This window comes from Salminus brasiliensis, chromosome 11 (genome assembly GCF_030463535.1).
Source record: "Salminus brasiliensis chromosome 11, fSalBra1.hap2, whole genome shotgun sequence".
Classification (NCBI taxonomy): domain Eukaryota; kingdom Metazoa; phylum Chordata; class Actinopteri; order Characiformes; family Bryconidae; genus Salminus; species Salminus brasiliensis.
This window is the reverse complement of record NC_132888.1, coordinates 1,949,636-1,967,900: the sequence shown is the minus strand read 5'-3', so window position 1 is coordinate 1,967,900 and position 18,265 is coordinate 1,949,636. Positions and strand designations below refer to the sequence as shown.

The 18,265-nt window shown below is 39.0% G+C and overlaps 1 protein-coding gene across 1 annotated transcript in view; it reads right to left on the bottom strand.

Moving 5' to 3' along the window:
• Positions 1-2,486: 2,486 nt before the first annotated feature.
• Positions 2,487-18,265, bottom strand: part of hfm1 (helicase for meiosis 1) — a 29,718-nt gene continuing 13,939 nt past the window's right edge. The window contains exons 18-39 of the mRNA XM_072691010.1: positions 17,734-17,781; positions 17,537-17,617; positions 16,099-16,190; positions 15,055-15,161; positions 14,923-14,970; positions 13,885-13,982; positions 13,628-13,762; positions 13,367-13,452; positions 12,119-12,202; positions 11,502-11,659; positions 11,295-11,398; positions 9,852-10,038; positions 8,594-8,673; positions 8,372-8,496; positions 6,373-6,455; positions 6,179-6,270; positions 4,981-5,067; positions 4,262-4,501; positions 4,096-4,168; positions 3,980-4,010; positions 2,750-2,886; positions 2,487-2,573 (exon numbers count right to left, since the gene is read on the bottom strand). Of these exons, the coding sequence (XP_072547111.1) occupies positions 2,510-2,573; positions 2,750-2,886; positions 3,980-4,010; positions 4,096-4,168; positions 4,262-4,501; positions 4,981-5,067; positions 6,179-6,270; positions 6,373-6,455; positions 8,372-8,496; positions 8,594-8,673; positions 9,852-10,038; positions 11,295-11,398; positions 11,502-11,659; positions 12,119-12,202; positions 13,367-13,452; positions 13,628-13,762; positions 13,885-13,982; positions 14,923-14,970; positions 15,055-15,161; positions 16,099-16,190; positions 17,537-17,617; positions 17,734-17,781 (2,240 nt within the window). The 3' untranslated portion in view covers positions 2,487-2,509. The remainder of the gene's footprint in view (positions 2,574-2,749; positions 2,887-3,979; positions 4,011-4,095; positions 4,169-4,261; positions 4,502-4,980; positions 5,068-6,178; positions 6,271-6,372; positions 6,456-8,371; positions 8,497-8,593; positions 8,674-9,851; positions 10,039-11,294; positions 11,399-11,501; positions 11,660-12,118; positions 12,203-13,366; positions 13,453-13,627; positions 13,763-13,884; positions 13,983-14,922; positions 14,971-15,054; positions 15,162-16,098; positions 16,191-17,536; positions 17,618-17,733; positions 17,782-18,265) is intronic.

The window sequence follows — 18,265 nt, the reverse complement described above, 5'->3', positions numbered from 1 at the left end:
ACTAATCTGTGTGGTAAACGTTAGTCTTGCCCTAATGTTTTTTGACACCTCCCATAAAAATCAAACTTGTTCAGTCTCTTTGATGTCTCTTTTGATGGTAGATGGTGTACATCGACTGTATGTATGAGCTACCTGTAGGTTAGGATTGTTGGAGCCTTGTCGGAGCCTTTATAACACACATTGTGGTCTCTTTGGCTGAACTTGAGCTTCTTCAGAAAAGAAATACACGTTAAAAAAAGTTAAAAAACAATGTTTGTTACCTTGAGAAAACAACATTATTTATCCCAACAAATGAGTCAAAAATAAGATAATAGAAAACTATGATTATTGCATGATGCTTTTGGGCTTGGTGTGCTGCTAACTGCACTACGTAACTTTGGAGAAGTTAAAATCCCATAATATCACTTCCGTTCTATCACCTTAGTCCACATGCTTCTTTATCTTTCAGTGATGGTTCGGGATCTCTCAAGTCCAGAAATGCATGTCAGCATGTCTTATAGTGGTGGCTCAAAGCACAAATTCAACTTCCCGACTGTAGGGGGAGGCCAAGAGCAAGAAACACCAATTCTCACATAATCCTGCTTTAACTACACACACACACACATATATACAGTCATGCCCGAAAGTATTCATACCCCTGTCAAAGTTTGATTTAAATTTACTTTTATTTAACCAGAAATTATATTTTTGCCTGGAAATGACACAGGCATCTCCCAGGAGATAACACGATGATGTACAAGAGGCATCATTGTGGGAAAAAGTATTTCTCAGCTTTTATACACATTTGAACAAAAAGTGGCATGTCCAAAATTATTCATACCCTTCTCAATAATTAATAGAAAAGCCTTTATTGGCTATTACAGCAATCAAACGCTTCCTGTAATTGCTGACCAGCTTTTTGCATGTCTCCACTGGTATTTTTGCCCATTCATCTTTAGTGATGAGCTCCAACTCTTTGAGGTTCGAGGGTCTCCTTGCCATCACCCTGATCTTTAGCTCCCTCCACAGATTCTCAATTGGATTCAAGTCAGGACTCTGGCTGGGCCACTGCAAAACATTAATGTTTTTGTCTGCTAACCATTTCTTCACCACTTTGGCTGTGTGTTTTGGGTCGTTGTCGTGCTGAAATGTCCACCGGTTCCCAAGGCCAAGTTTCTCTGCAGACTGCCTGATGTTGTTGTTGAGAATCTTGATGTATTGCTCTTTTTTCATGGTGCCATTTACTGCGATCAAGTTCCCTGGTCCATTGGCTGAAAAACACCCCCAAAACATTAGGTTCCCACCACCATGTTTGACAGTGGGGATGGTGTTCTTAGGGTTGAAGGCTTCTCCTTTTTTACGCCAAATGGTGCACACATCATTGTGGCCAAACAATTCAATTTTTGTTTCATCTGACCATAAAACAGAACACCAGAAGTCTTCTTCTTTGTCCAGATGAGCATTTGCAAAGGTCAAGCGGGCTTTTGTGTGCCTTTTCTGGAGAAGTGGTGTCCTCCTTGGCCTGCGTCCGTGGAACCCAGCAGTGTGCAGTGTCCGTTGAACTGTCTGCCTTGAGATGTCGCCACCAGCAGAGTCCAGATTCACCAGGATGGCCTTGGTGGTGATCCTTGGATTTTTCTTCACCTCTCTCACTATTCTCCTGGCCAGCACAGGTGTCACTTTTGGCTTCCGACCACATCTTCTGAGATTTTCCACAGTGCGGAACTTCTTGTATTTTTTAATAATACTTTGCACTGTAGCCACTGGAACTTGAAAACATTTTGATATGGCTTTATAGCCCTTTCCTGACTTGTGAGCGGCCACAATGCACAGCCGCAGGTCCTTAGTGAGCTCCTTTGTCTTAGCCATGACTGTCCACAAACCAACTGCAGAGAGCTGCTGTTTTTCTCCTGTTGAGTTGATTAAAACAGCTGTTCCCAATGAATCAGGGTAATTAGGATGCTTTAAAACAGCTTGGACTATTTGGAATGGTATAGAACTTTGGATTTTCCCATATACTGTGACAGTTTTCAAAGGGTATGAATAATTTTGGACATGCCACTTTTTGTTCAAATGTGTATAAAAGCTGAGAAATACTTTTTCCCACAATGATGCCTCTTGTACATCATCGTGTTATCTCCTGGGAGATGCCTGTGTCGTTTCAAGGCAAAAATATAACTTCTGGTTAAATAAAAGTAAATTTAAGTCAAACTTTGACAGGGGTATGAATACTTTCGGGCATGACTGTATATATGATATAAATAAATTTACCACATCTGACAAGGATTTTGCTGAATGAAGAAACATTTATTAGTGTTAAAATGAGAAAATACAATTCATAATGATTGCATATCATTGCATATATCGTTCATATTTATATTTAATGTAACAGTAAAGTAGCATAACACTATTTCTCATAAGAGAAAACAATTTCAGAACAAAACACAAACATATGATATAAAATGTTAATAAATACATAACTTATGCAATGTTTAAGATGTTAGAACAACCATTAAGAACAACCATCAAACTAAAAAATTCCATCAAATATACTGAGGAACATGTCAGCCTCTTTGTTCTCATCCCTTTGATCTCTGTAAGCAAAATCAATCATATAAGAGTCATATAAGTAACTGGCTACTTAAATGGCCAGTGGCCCACCGACGGGTCAGAGGTCTTATTACACACTTCAATTATTAAAGAACAGCCCCACCGGTTTGTACCGAGGACCCTGTAGTTACAGTCACAGTGTAATGGTTTCTCCTCTTACCTGCCACCACCTTTCAGTTCATCTTGTGCTGGGTCTCTTTTGGAGAAGAAATCCAGTCTTCCTCTCAGCAAGGTGTTTCCCTCGTTCTGTTTTGGTGTGGGACGTTTCAGTGCAGATATTACAGGGCTTTGTCTCTGCTGTCAGACAAACAGAAAGAAAGGAAAGCATTCAATCACATAACTTCTCAGTTTTCATTATTTTACATTCAACTGCATTCCATTTTTCCAGCTTACTACATTTAATAACATACTCTTGAGTTTTCGGGCCTGGGTGGCCGGAGCATTATCAGAGCATTCAGTGTTCCCCCTGATCGGGACACGCCTAAGCCCTTCGAGGACAGGACTACATTTTCAGTGGGTGTGTTTTTCTCCTCCTCTCATATAATTACAGGCAGATTTATCTGCTGTCTTTTATCTGTTTGTGCCACTTATCCGGCCTGACCTGTTGGAAGACTTACCGCTGGGGTCCACCTGTCACCTGCATCAGACCAGCTGACGAGACGGGAAAGAAATGTATTACTGACGTCCCCCTATTTACTTACTGTCATGCCTGCCTCTGATTTGTGTCACCATGTGCTCCCAAGCACATGGCTCTGTTTGTGTCTTGTCAGTTCAGGCCCCTCCTGTTCATTAGTGTTCCCACCTGTGCCTCCTCTGTAGCCACGTCCCCTTGTTAGTTCGAGGTGTTTCTTGTGAGTCCCTTGTTAGTCTCTCTACAAGTACTCCTTTGTTTTAGCCCTCCTTTGTCTGGTTTGTAGTGTGTTAGCTTGGTCTGTTTCTTTTGTTCTGTTCAGTTTCGGTTTCTTTTTGTTTCCTTTGTTAGTCCCAGTGTTCGGGTTGTTTCCTTGTTTGTTTCTCTTTGCGTTTTGTTTGTTTGGTTTAGTTTTGTCTTTAATAAATACCTGCATTTACGTTCACCTCCACCCTCCCTGACCTTGTATTTATATAATTGTATATATCATTCCATATAAAGCTCAGAAGACGTGCAGGTTCACTGGCGGGCTTGGATAGTTAATAAAATGGCTATATCTGTGTACATACCACTGTAATCGGAGTTGGTGAATAATCTGAATTTCTCTACAGCTAAGCAAACCAAACCCCCACTGTGAAAGTGTTCCTCTCAAACATGGAGTTCTCACAGTGTCTGGTGACTCCTCAGTCTCCTCGTGATTTGGGCTTAATCTGGATCTGAGAAATGATTGCTATACTGATACATAGAAGGGAAACTCACCGTGTCTGGTGCTACAGGTGTTGGTCCAACCCTGAAACCGAAAGCGTGTTTATTAATTTGCTGAAGTTTTTATCTCTTAATACAACATATAAAACATCCGAGATCCACTGACTGACCTTGTGATTGGGTTAGATCCTAATAACTCAGTTCTAGGCTCTGAACAACCAGGAGAAACTGAAGTCCAACAACCTAAAAACATAGACAAAGCATTCCTCGTGCATATGACCATCTGTATCATCTGTTTTTAAGACAATTTGGTTAAATTTACAACAAAACAGTTACAAGCAGTACCTGCTGTGGGCTGACCACACTGGCTCACTTGCAGTTCAGTACTGTAAGAGACATCGCTAGCAAGCACTAAGTTATCATCGTCAAAATCATCCCACTCGTCAACTGCTAGATCAAACGTCACGTTGAGGGCATCAGACGAGAAGCTGCCGTCCATGCCATGGTCCACATGTGAGTTGAAGCTGTGAATTCTGCTCACCTGTCTCTCTGAGGCTGTTCTGCTCATGCATGCACCTTGAACAGTAGCACAGTTTAGATCACATTAAACAGATCTGTAATCCATCAGTGTAATTAATGCTTTGTATTATTTGTTGTTTATATTTTGTTCTCAATAATACACCTAATGTGTGAATTAAACTCACTATATATCCAAAAGTTTGTGGACACCGTTTCTAATGAATGCATTCAGCTACTTTAAGCTTTAACCATTGCTGACACAGATGTGCAAATGCACACACAGCTTGTCTAGTCCCTGTAGAGAAGAAGTACTGCCAATAGAATAGGACTCTCTGGAGCAGATCAACATCATAACCCTATTGGCTCCATGCTGCCTAATGCCAGGCGTGGGCTAGAGGGGTATAAAGCCCCCCAGCATTGAGGAGCTGTGGAGCAGTGGAAGAGCTGTGTTCTCTGGAATGATGGTGGAGGAGCTAAATCCAGTACTTTTGGAATGAGCTGGGAAGTTGGCGATCTATATAGCGTATCAAACTTACTTTGAAGATTACTGTTGGCATCAGTCTGGAACGTTTGTTTCTCCACTGTGTCTTCAGAATAAAAGTCTTCAGGGTATTCAGTGTATTCTAAAAATTGAAAATGTAAAGTATGATGGAGCATTAAGTACAGAAAAAGGTACCAACCTCTGGTACCAACTCTTAAAATATATACATTCAGACTGTCTCCAAAGTAGCACACTTCTATACTAAATAGGCTGTGAAAATGGTGAAACGCCATTAGCAGTGTTTCATTGGCACAGTATGTATGGTAAAGCATTTGGACACACCTTAACCATTGAATTCAGGTGTGTGATTCAGTCCCATTCAGCCACAAGTGTATAAAATCAAGCCTCTAGTCCTGCAGTCTGTCTTTCTTCCACACATCAGTGAAAGAACGGGAGGTTCTGAAGAGCTCACTGAACTCCAGCGTGGTTCTGTATGTAATAGGAGACACCGCTGCACCAACAACAACGAGTCAGCTGGTGAAATTTAGACCTTCCCTCCTAGATCTTCCTCCATCAGCTGTGAGTGGTGTTATTATTGAACAGTGGAAGAGTTTAGGAGGAACAGCTCACAGAGAGCAGCTCAGTGTCCACCGAGTGTCTGTCAGACCACGTAAAGTTACAGAGCGGGTTCAGGGCCGAGTGCTGAGCTCAGAGCAGAGTGCAGAAAAGCCTCCAACTGACTCAGTAACTGCAGCAGAGCTCCAGACCTGCTGCTGCTGGTAGAGCTTAGAGCAAAGGAGGACCAGCTCCACATTCATAATGCCTATGGGTTTAGAACGGGATGGCATATAGGCTCCTGTAGGTGGAATGTGTAGGTGTACTTTTGTCTGTATACTGTATGTGGTGATCTTCACCAGAGGAGGATGTCCTGGCCCTTGAGTCTTGGTTCCTCTCAAGGTTTCTCCTTCTAGCTTTGAGGGAGTTTTTCTTGCTGACTTGAGGTTGCATGTTTTAACTGTTTAGCTTCTTTCATTTTATTTCTGGATCTCTACGGTTGCTTTGTGACATCAGGAGCTACACAAATACATTTTAATGTGGATTTGGATTTTTGATCCTTATTGATCTTGACTTACAGCTCCATCTGCTGGACAAATACCTCACTGCGCTGAATCTAAAATTAGTGTCTGTGTAAAGCCAGCCCTCCTGCAAGTGGCTATGGTAAACATCATGAATTTGGGTTACCATTAGCTTACCATTATATGATGTCTCTGCAGGTGTGGGAAACCCCTGTTCTGGCTCAATGCTGTGAGACACACCTGGAGGATAATTCTGGAATTCCTCAAACCTTGGAAAAACAACACCACAGACCATCTTAAAGACAGAGCACTGTAGGCCTTCACTGATCCACACAGCAGGGTTTACCAAGCAGTCTGAAACACTAGCAAACCTTGTGTGAGCTGGAATTGTGTCTTTGCGTGTGTAGGAGAACTGCTGCATGCTGATGTTTCTTGTCTCGGCATTCATCCTCATCTGCAAAAAGACCATTCAATTAAAGGAAAACAGAACGTTACATTTACTGCATCTTCTAAACAAAACATTTAAAATAGGAGAAAACCAACGCGAATCACAAGTATCAGAGCGCATTCTTCTTCTGGAACAGGTTGTATTTCTGAGTGAAATGGACCTGGAGAGCAGAACATTGTGAGTTGTGGTCGGAACATGATTTAACCCAACGGGATTTAATAGGATGGTGAAAGGCAGACATTTCAAAACAAGCATGAAGTCATTCGTAAAGCAGGCCTTCCTCACGTTTCTGTACGATGTTCTGTAAGACGCTATTTGAGAGCTTCTGTACGGGTCTCTGTAGAAGGCTCTTCCCAAGCTTCTGTATGTGGTTCTGAATAAGGTTCAGTATGAGGTTCAGAACAAGGTCCTGCATGATGGTCTGTACGAAGCTCTATACAAGGCTCTACACAAGCTGTAAACTGAGGTTCTGTAAAAGGCCCTGAACAAGGTTCTGAACAAGGTTCTTCACAAGTTTCTGTACGACATTCTGTATGACGCTCTTTGAGAGATTCTGTACAATGTTCTGTATAAGTCTCTGAATGAGGTTCCGTATGAGGTTCTGAGCAAGGTTCTGAACAAGTTTCTGTACGACGTTCTGTAAGACGCTCTTTGAGAGATTCTGTACAATGTTCTGTATAAGTCTCTGAATGAGGTTCCGTATGAGGTTCTGAGCAAGGTTCTGAACAAGTTTCTGTACGACGTTCTGTAAGACGCTCTTTGAAAGTTCTGTATGAAGTTTTGCACTAGTCTCTGTAGAAGGCTCTTCCCAAGCTTCTGTATATGGTTCTGAACAATGTCCTACACGATGGTCTGTACGAAGCTCTATACAAGGCTCTTCCCAAGCTTCTGTATGAGGCTCTGAACAAGGTTCTGTATGATGTTCTGTATGATGCTCTTTGACAGGTTCAATACAATGTTCTGTACGGGTCTCTGTAGGAGGTTCTTCACAAGCTTCTGTCTGAGGTTCTGTATGATGTTCTTGGAGAATTTCTGTATGATTTTCTGTATGCTAAGGTTCTTTGCAAGGTTCCTTATGAGGCGCTGTACAAGGTTCTTTACGAGTCTCTGTGTGAGGTTCTGTACAAGGTTTTGTTCGATTCTGTACAAGTCTCTGTGTGATGTTCTGTATTAGGTTCTGTATAAGGTGCTGTATAAGGTTCTGTATAAGGTGCTGTATAAGGTTCTGTATAAGGTGCTGTACAAGGTTCTGTATTAGGTTCTGTACAAGGTGCTGAATGATTCTGCATGGTCTGCATGAACTTCTGTATGTTTTGCCAAATTGCTTTTGCCAAAAGGACAAAAGGAATCTGGCTTTGAGAAATCCTGTTTTGCGGAATTCCCCCTCAGACGCTAATTTACAATCAATCCTGGAGTTCTCGCCTAGTGCTGAAACATGGGGAAGAGTGGCCCAAAATAGTGATTAAGCAGGAGGTGGAGGCAATTTTCTTTAGTTCCAGTAATTGGGCCTGGGTTTGCAGACACAAATGCATGCAGGGAAATTCACTCCTCCAAAGTTTACTCTAAGAAGTTAGTCTGTTAGTTTTCTACTTCTCACTGTCCAAATCCTCCCAAACACATTCAATGATGTTGATGTCTGGACTGACCAGGCCATTGTTCGTTTGCCAGGTTCGTTTTAAGATTTGAGGGATGGAAGTAGGGTTCACAAAACTAGAGAAAATTAATCTGGTGCTGGTGGCTTTTGTGTGATTTTCTGTTAAATATTTTATTTCAGTGTTTCCTAGTGCAGTTTTTTACTGGAGATTAAATAAACAAAACTAAAGTTTCTGACTTTTCATGTATGTATACCACATATATAATCCAGTACATATTACATCTACATAATGTAAATATATGATATGACAGAAGGAACACTGGTGGACCTTCAAGCGTTTGATGGGGGTCTCTATGGGCTTCTCATTTCTCATCTTTAGATCTTGCAGATATGAAGAAAAGCTGGACTCTGGATTCTGAGGCCTTTTCATCACCAACTGTACTCCAACTTTGCCTAAAGCAGAAGAAACAGCAGTCAACGTTATTTCACAGAGTGTCATCTCATCATGAGGATCCAGAGACACAAATATTTCAGATACTTCAGTACTCACAGCAGTCATGACCACAAAGCTCCTTGTTTTTACAGAAATGGTTACACTTCCTTTTGCCAGGTTCTGTCTGGGCAGGAGCTGCAGTGTGGAGAGATAAAGCCACTGATTATACACTATATGGACTAAAATATTGGGACACCTACACATTTCACCCACAGGAGCTTTTATGAGATCCCGTTCTAAACCCATAGGCATTATTAATGTGGAGCTGGTCCTCCTTTGCTCTAAGCTCTACCAGCAGCAGCAGGTCTGGAGCTCTGCTGCAGTTACTGAGTCAGTTGGAGGCTTTTCTGCACTCTGCTCTGAGCTCAGCACTCGGCCCTGACCCCGCTCTGTAACTTTACGTGGTCTGACAGACACTCGGTGGCTGAGCTGCTCTCTGTGAGCTGTTCCTCCTAAACTCTTCCACTGTTCAATAAGAACACCACTCACAGCTGATGGAGGAAGATCTAGGAGGAAAGGTCTAAATTTCACCAGCTGACTTGTTGTTGTTGGTGCAGCGGTGTCTCCTATTACATACAGAACCACGCTGGAGTTCAGTGAGCTCTTCAGAACCTCCCGTTCTTTCACTGATGTGATGAAGAAAGACAGACTATAGGGCTAGGGGCTTGATTGTATACACCTGTGGTGCAATGGGGCTGAATCAAACAGCTGAATTCAGCGATTAAGAGGAGAAGTGTCCCAATACTTTTGTCCATATAGGGTATGTTGGAGAAATATTCCAAATGAATAGCTTTCTTGATGTCCTTTGGTAGACTGTCTTATCTAGAATGACTTGAAATAACATTCCAACTAATGTTAGACGTCTTGCCCAAGAACTCATTTATACAAATACTAATATAATAACTTTAAATAATATTAAAACACAAAACTGCTAAAGCGGTAAAGCTATGGTATTTTGCCATAATCATCTTAAGCCTTAAACATTTAAAAATTATTATGCAGTAATTTACAGTGTAAATCACAGTGAATTTCACTATACTTTACATTACTTAACAATGACTCCAGTGAATCAGTTCTTTTTGGGATGATTTTGGAAAGTGGCTGAAATGTGTTAAATTATTTAATTAATTGTATATTTTATATGCAATTATATTAAATTTTGTTTCATGTTTTAAATGATAATAAACAACATTTTTATGAGTAAAGAGTGACAGATTCAACATTACAGAAGACCAGAGGGATGTTCAAACCAGAAGGACATTCAAAAGCCAGACTGTCTGTACCTCTGTTATCAGGCAGGTGTTTAGACTGATCTCTCTGTGCGGTGCTCTGGGCTCTAGGTGGGGCCATGTGACTTTTCAGCACTGAGCCGGTGGCTCTCTGTAAAGTGTCCGGTATCTTCTGAAGCTTGTGCTCTGGAGTCTCCATGCCGTACGATTCAGCCCTGAACGTCTTTGCTCCATAGTAGAAAGCACTGAATTTCTGCTGGATATCCAGTCCCACTGCACACACACACACACACACACACACACACACACACACACACACACACATGCATGCATGAAACCCACACACATACTATGAAGGGATGCACCGATCCGTCTTTTTCAGTTCCGATACCGATACATAAACTTTGCACTTCTGCCGATACTCAATACCAGTCCGATACCATTGCTGAATTAATCAACCATATATCTCACCATGTGGGAGAGACTTAAGGCATCAGGATTGACTTTAACATTATATAATATAACAAATTAACACAGATGTGTTATAACTATAAATGTACTATAAATGTACTAAACTGCCATTTGTCATTTATTTATTTGCCCATTTAGGTCAGTCTCACGCCACCAAATTAAAGTGAAAGGATCGATTCAAGGATCAGTCTAATTATCCGATACCCGTTCCAGATAATTTTGTTAATAACGGGAGCAATATCCGATGCTATCGTACACAATTTATTACATCCTTGCGATTGTTATTCAATAGTTATGTGGAAAATAGTGTCTATTCTGGGAATCTACAAATCCAAGTCTAGAACCATTTACAGCTCTGTGGAGCTTAATGCATTAAAGAAATCTAACATACCTAATAAACAGTTCACACAGGTTTATACGATGCAGGTAGGAGCTAATGGATATGTTCATTATGCCCAAATAAAAAAAAGGTTTCCAAACAAGGTAGTTCAAATGTCTCCTCAGAGACTAAAATCTAAATAATCTAATAATTATAATTCCTGGACTAGTCTTTAATTTTATAGTGTGTATTTATTTGTTTTTTTATATTTTACTCTCTTGAATTCATTACTCAACAATAAAAATAAGACTTTTAGAATTAAATCTCTAGTGAATTCTAATTAAGATGTAATTCCTGCATCATTATTAAATTAATTAAGTTTAATAATGCATCTGGCAGCAGATCTCAGTCCTCTTTCAAATTTTAAAGCTTATCAAATCTACACAATTCACATAAAGATCATATTAATCAAACAAATTCAAATCCCGAAATTCGCCAATAGATATCATGTTTACATGCAGGTTAGTTTCTTCAGGTGTGGTAAGAGCAGAGACAACCTAAATGAGCAGGAGAGTGGTACTCCAGAGTCAGGACTAAGGACCTCTGCTGTAAATAAAATGTATTATTAATACTGTTGCATTACCAATAGTATCAGCTGAATGCATTAATTAGAAGGGGTGTCCACAAACATTTGGACATATAGTCTCTGTGTGCACCAGAGACACTGAATCTAACACACCATATTCAGAGCTTATCAAATTGATGCTGATCTCATCTTCCTGCGATGTTCTCGTAACCTCAATCTTCCTGGACCAGCTCCCAGACTTCAGAAGTAAAGAGTCTCTGTTAATTACAACATTAAAACACCCACATTATAATTCTTGGATTATTTAAAAGGATGGTCTTCAAGCAATAACAGCTTTACATGAAAGAATCTGGATCTTACAGGATCTTCTGCTGGAAGACCACACTGTTGTCAGAATCCCCGATGATGAGTGTGGCGTAATGGTGGTCCGGGGCAGTTCTTTTGGTGGTGAGCTGCTCAAAGTTCTTCAGGTTCACAGTGACAAGAATCTCTGCTGTGGAGACACTGTACTTTGGAAGCTGAAATGAGATTTAAAGAAAGAGTTTAGCCATTAATGTTTTTTTTTCCATATTTCCAAATGTAGTCAATTAGCCAGGACCTGTTTGGTGCTATGTTTGGTGCTACCCCACCAATTAGCATAGTGCTAACTCATGTGTGCTTAAATCATCACACACTGTCCTCCACTATCCAGTGTGGAGGTGTTCAGTAATCTCCAATAGACTTGATGATGTATTAGACTCTGTACGACTCACGGTTATCTGTACACATGGACTAAAGTACAGACAGTCAACTGTTTTAAACTGTTTTTTAGTCAACAATTTTAATAACCATTAAAAAGTAAATCATTCATTACCATTAATATATAATATTTGATTATAATATATTAAATAAAACAATATATTAATATATTGTAATATAATATATTAAACATACTTTTTACTTTAACATATTCAGAATAGAGTGAGAACACTTGTCACCTGTTCCAGGCGAATTTCATATTTTGGGAGTTTGCTGACAGCTTCTTTAATCTGGTTTCCAAAAGGAGGGTGTCGATTCACAATCTGGACCAAAAGACCAGGAACTTATATGATTATCAGGACTCAGGAGTCATTTAAAAACTAATAAATAGTAATTATAATAGCAAGATATAGATGGTTTCACTTTCAATACTGATAATGTAATTTTAAATAATACAATGAATGAAATGCATAAAACCCCACAAGAACAATTAGATAGAAAACTACATTTACATTTAGGGCATTTAGCAGACGCTCTTATCCAGAGCGACTTACAAAAGTGCTTTGCTATTTACCCAAGAAAAACCTCAGCTAGTTTGAAAAGATTAATAATTCAAAGATACCTCTAAGTTTAGGCACTAAAACTAGAGCTGGCACCTTATTTTTTCTTTATTACATCAATATTGAAACTTTTTATTACGTACTGGCCAACTGCAATACCACATACCCCATAGTAAGACTTTCATAGCTAACAACATCCTGGATTCGATTCAGTCTTCACAAAATTACACTAACTTTTGTTGATGATACTAATTGGAAAGGGCTCTGAGTGGTTCAGTAGACCAGTGTGCTACCACTATGGGCCAGTGGTCACAAGTCCATCAGCGGCCGAAGTCCAAGAGAGCACAAGAGAGCACAACTGGCTGGGTTGTTATAAGGACGGGGCTTGTGACTGACAAGGGCCCTAAATAAATGATTAATTGAGTATTTTGGTAGAACTGTTGTTCTGTCAGTTGTGGGGCCCACTGTAATCTCTTTAGTGCCTCTGATTGACAGTACAACATTGGAAGAAAAAGGGGCAAATTTGACAAGCCAAAAATAATGAATTTAAATATGAATAAAAAATGAATATATACATGTTATTAATTGGTAATATTATGCTACATGTAGCTACTAATATCACATTACCTACTTCACTTTACTTTAAGTTACTGTAAGCAGTTCTACAAGCAATTTCAGAATATTTCAAGCTGGATTTGGTTTAGACACGAACTGGATTAATTATTTTACCATCAATATTTGATACAAAATTTTCTACTGATATCTGATAGAAATATTAGACATTATGTTATAGTTCTGTTAACTTACTTTTAGATCTTATATAAAGTTTCTAAGGCATGCAGGTTACTTTCTGTTTTGAGCTTAAACAACAGCTCACAGTACAATTCTGCAGGGCTGTCAGTGTCATCTGTGAATAAAAGCACAAACCAGCTCCAGTTCTCTGGGATTGGTGGCTTCAATCTTGTTGAACGATGTCAGTCCTGCGTTCACCATAGCGGTTGCTAGAGATAACCCTGGAATTGGGGAATTGAATGAACCTTGAATAAAACTTTATTTGTGAGAATAACAGCTATAAAAAGCTAAGCACTAGAAACTGGACAATCTTCTACATAAACAAGGACTACTCATTTAATCTTCTCCACCCAAACAACAGAGCCTTACTGTAAACTGTTTAGACAGTCATCCCACCTATCTTATCCAGCTGCTTGGAGACATATGGAGAATCTTCCCACAGCTTGGCTCTGAAACACTTGGCCAAAATCAGGGAGTTGAGCTGGGCTGAGAAATTCTTCTTGGAGTGGTGGCTAAGAAATTCTGCCAGGCCTGAAAGTGCAAACAAATCAACACACAACCCAAATACCCATTTATGAGGGGAGATTAGGTAAAGACTGAGAGGCAGTCTAGTGCTGACACAATTAAATGTTTAATGTTTAGAGGGAAATTACATTTGCTAATTCGAACCCCGTTCCTGAATATCCTCCCTGTGTCTTGCGTCAGTCCAAACTCCTGAATTGGGATACAGCCCAGCTGAGCCTGAATCAAACTGTGGTGAGAAAAGAACACATAGAGTAAATAAACTGCAAAACACACTGGAGGAATACGGGCAAAACTATTACCGGTCAGTCTCTTAGTTATTTTATCCTTTATTGTTGTTTTATTTTTTAATTTCTCCACTTTTATGTGCAAATAGTAGCTTAAACACCAATGTAAATGTGAATAAACATAATTAAACTTTAAAGTACCATAATATTTTCATTGTATTCTGATTCTATTGAATCAAGGTTAATAAGAGAACAGACTGAAAAACAGTGATACTTTTACTAACTTACTACAAATCTCAACTTAAACTTTTAAAGCTTAAACTCACCTTTCATCTACTTTTTAAAGGTAAATAAGTTCATAGTAGAACTAAAACCAATGGAATTTTACAGTGCATTGAGCCTACCTTGGTGATGTGATGTTTAAATAAAATAAAATAAAATAAAATGTTTAAAAATAAGACAGTAATAAGTTGAAGAAGTTGAAGAAAGTAATATATTGAATACTACTTTATAGTAAAAACTATTTTATAATATGTTGCACTTATGTTTTAGAATGTAACAATTGTACAGACAAATATATTTCATTTATATATTTTGTTATTATTTACATTTACATTTATGGCATTTAGCTGATGCTCTTATCCAGAGCAACTTACAAGGCAACTGGTATTACAGAGGAGGGCCAGCGTAGTGTTAGGAGTCTTGCCCAAGGACTCTTATTGGTGTAGCGCAGCATAGTCACCCAGACTGGGAATTGAACCCCAGTCTCCCACATGGTGCGGCAAGTCAGTGGCAGGTAGTGGTGTTATCTGTTGCACCACACCAAACCTTCTTTCAATGGCTTAGCACAGAATTTATGCACATACAGGGTAAAGCGAAGATAATTAATATGAAAATAAAAGAAAGAGTAGTGAAAGCTATAACACTAAGCTCATCACATACCAGTTAACCTTCATGTTATTACTTTTGATCTTTCCCTCCATGGGATACCTGAAAATAAATGTAGACATGTTTACATTGAGTTATAGTCAAAAAACTGTCAAATATGGATGTCTGGAAACAGTTCTCTCTGACCTGATGGTGACTCGGTTCTTATCTTTGTTCAGTGTGTTCAGCGTTCTCTTCTCATTCACTCTCAGCTGCACATCACTAAACTCCTTCCCTACGGATATCATTTCAATCTAACAGGAGAAAAAATTTTTTTAAATAAATTTTATAAAATTTTAATCATGAAACAACCTCGGCAAACAACTACCTATTACTGTGCAAACCTTTACGGTATTTGGTTATTAAGAAAGTTTTAACAGACAAAACCTCGAAGCTCTGTCCAACATGCTGAGATATTAAGATACCAGCCAACCATTAGCATAACTGTGCTAACTGTGCTACTTCATTAGTCCCAAGAAAACTAAACTCTATGATCCCTTTAATTCTGCTTACATAAGCTACATGTCCAAATGTTTGTGGACACCCCTTCTAATTAATACTACATTAGGTTGCCAATAGAATAGGAATCCTCTCTGGAGCAGATAAACATCATGAACCTATTGGCTCCATGCTTCCTAATGCCAGGCGTGGGCTAGTAGAGGGGTATAAATCCCCCCAACATTGAGGAGCTGTGGAGCAGTGGAAGAACTGTGTTCTCTGGAATGATGGTGGAGGAGCTCCATTTAATAGTTTTGGGATGAGTTGAGGATAATGAGGTAGGGTTGTGATTAATCATCCAACATCCTGACCTCACTAACGCTCTTATTGCTAAACACAATCAAATCCTCACAGCAGTGCTCCTCCAAAATCTAGTGGAAAGTCTTCTTCTCTGGACAGTAGAGACAGTTACTCCAACAGAAGTAGGATCAGCTCTTTTTAAAACCCTTGATTTCAGAAAAAACTATTAATTAACAGGTGTCCCAATACTTTTGTCCATATAGCGTGGGATACGACTGCAGCTGCAGCTTTGTAAGAAGAGAAATACTGAATTCATAAATTCATATGTACTTTATTAACAAATTAATCATCAAAGTGTTTTAAGTGCATCAAGTGTTTGTTTTAATCCAGTTTGATTTACAGTCACACAAATTAAAGTGGGAAAAATGACAGAATTTCGTAGCACATACTCACCAGCTCAGACAAAGTTTCTCTACCTGTCAGCTTACTGAACTGCTTCATGGTGTCAAATGCAACATAGTACCGTGCCATGAGCTTTCCACCCTCTGTGCATAAAAAAACACACGTATTTATCTAAAAACCCGGTGACAGAGTCAGCAACAAAGTGAACAAATTGTCCTTAGAAGAAATATTACATTATTATATATAATAATATACATTTAGTGGAAAATGTGTCATATTTCTGTGTGAAACAGAGCATGCAGGTGGGAAATCATTCTGAGTGGGACATGATTTTACAAGATTTTAACTAACCCGAACCCTAACCATAGCATTTGATTGGGTCATGAACCCAACATGGATTCAGAACAGGATGCTAGTCAACTGTAATGCACTGATACCGAACTGCGCTATTATACCCCTTGTTACTGTTACCACTATAAAAGTTATCATGTTTACATGAGATTTTAATAAGAGAGTGATTCTGAGCAGAATATATTTTGAGCAATATTCTGCCTTTTTATTTTGATGCTATTTTAGTTACCAGGTCTTTTATTTTGTCACTTCCTCTTACATGCTGTTTATGTCTGGCATACGTGAATGAGCTGAATGCAAGCTGGCCCCGTCAGGTGCTTTAAATAAAGAGATGCTCTCGTATGAAGTTAAAGATAAGCCACAAACTACCTTTAGAAGAAGGTAAAGTAATGTTTATTGGTACATATGAGGGTTAAGAAGATGATTTATTTACCTCGCATGCAGCCAACATGGTATTTTTTACCATGCTCACTAGCTAATGTGGTGTTTTTATGTCTAATACTGTGTATTATCCGTTTTCATGGTTTGATATGGGGAAGACTTTAAAAAAAATCTGTTAAACTAAAATCTGAAAACCACTTGTGTCTGATCAGGCTTTGGGAGGGAGTCACATCCTTAATCATTACACTTTCCTACAGAAGCAAGAATTATGTCTTTTGAATGACATGTCCCAGTGAACTATGCTGAATATTAGCAAGGGCATGAACTAACAAGGTAAAATAATTAACTTCAGGCTGATGTCAGGCTGATTTGTGGTTGGTGTGGCGCAACAGATAACACCACTACCTGCCAGTGAGCTACCACACCATGTGGGAGACTGGGGTTCGATTCCTGGTCTGGGTGACTATGCTGCGCTACACCAATAAGAGTTCTTGGGCAAGACTCCTAACACTACATTGGCCCTCCTCTGTAATACGAGTTGCCTTGTAAGTCGCTCTGGATAAGAGCGTCAGCTAAATGCCGTAAATGTAAATGGTAAGTCCTGCAAGGACTGAGGTTAGTGTTAGTTCAGGACAAAAAGGACAGTGAATGGAAAATCCCCTTGACTTGGTTTTGTCTGGAAAACTGGGATTCTGTGTGTATGTGTCCCTCTCTATTATGATAAATAAAAAGCAGTACAACAGATACAGTTCATCACCTGTAGGCTTGATGTTTATGTCTTCATCCATTGTAATCAAATTATAGGAAGCCAGGGAGTTCAGGTTTTTCAAACAGAGTTCTGAAAGGAAAACACAAAATTACACCAATATTAAATCAGTCCATGTTTAGTCACCAAAGTCAAAATAATTGTATATAAATAAAAGATGGTGTGCCTGGCCTGATAGCCTGATGTACCTTGTAGTTTGATCTCGATTCCACATTTGTCAAGATCAGCAGAAAACCCTGTAACAGAGTTTAGCACTAAATCTGACCAGTTATTCCATTTTATGTCAACAACTTATTTGGTTTTCTGGCACCTGCTCCAGAAAATGATGCTGCAAGATCTGAATTTGACACTGAAAAAGTTGCACAAGGGCTAAAACTACTAGCTTTCAAATTAGCAGTTTTGTTTTTTTACAGTAATTTCACAAAATATTGGCATACCTGCACTTTTTTGCTTTTGTATTTGCATATTTTTTATTTTTTTGTTTGGACTAGAGCAACACAAAAAAAGGCTAAACTCTGATATCATTACCAAGCAGAAGAGCAACATCTATATATGATAGGCAGTTTACAGTTTTACAGTTTTCTAGTTAAATTTAGTTTTACCGAATGTGTTTTATCCAATTCACTTAAACTTAAACTAATAAATACACCTGCCATTCATATAAATATTCTGTGCACATTCTATGATATAGTAATGCATGTCAAATATAATAAAAAAATA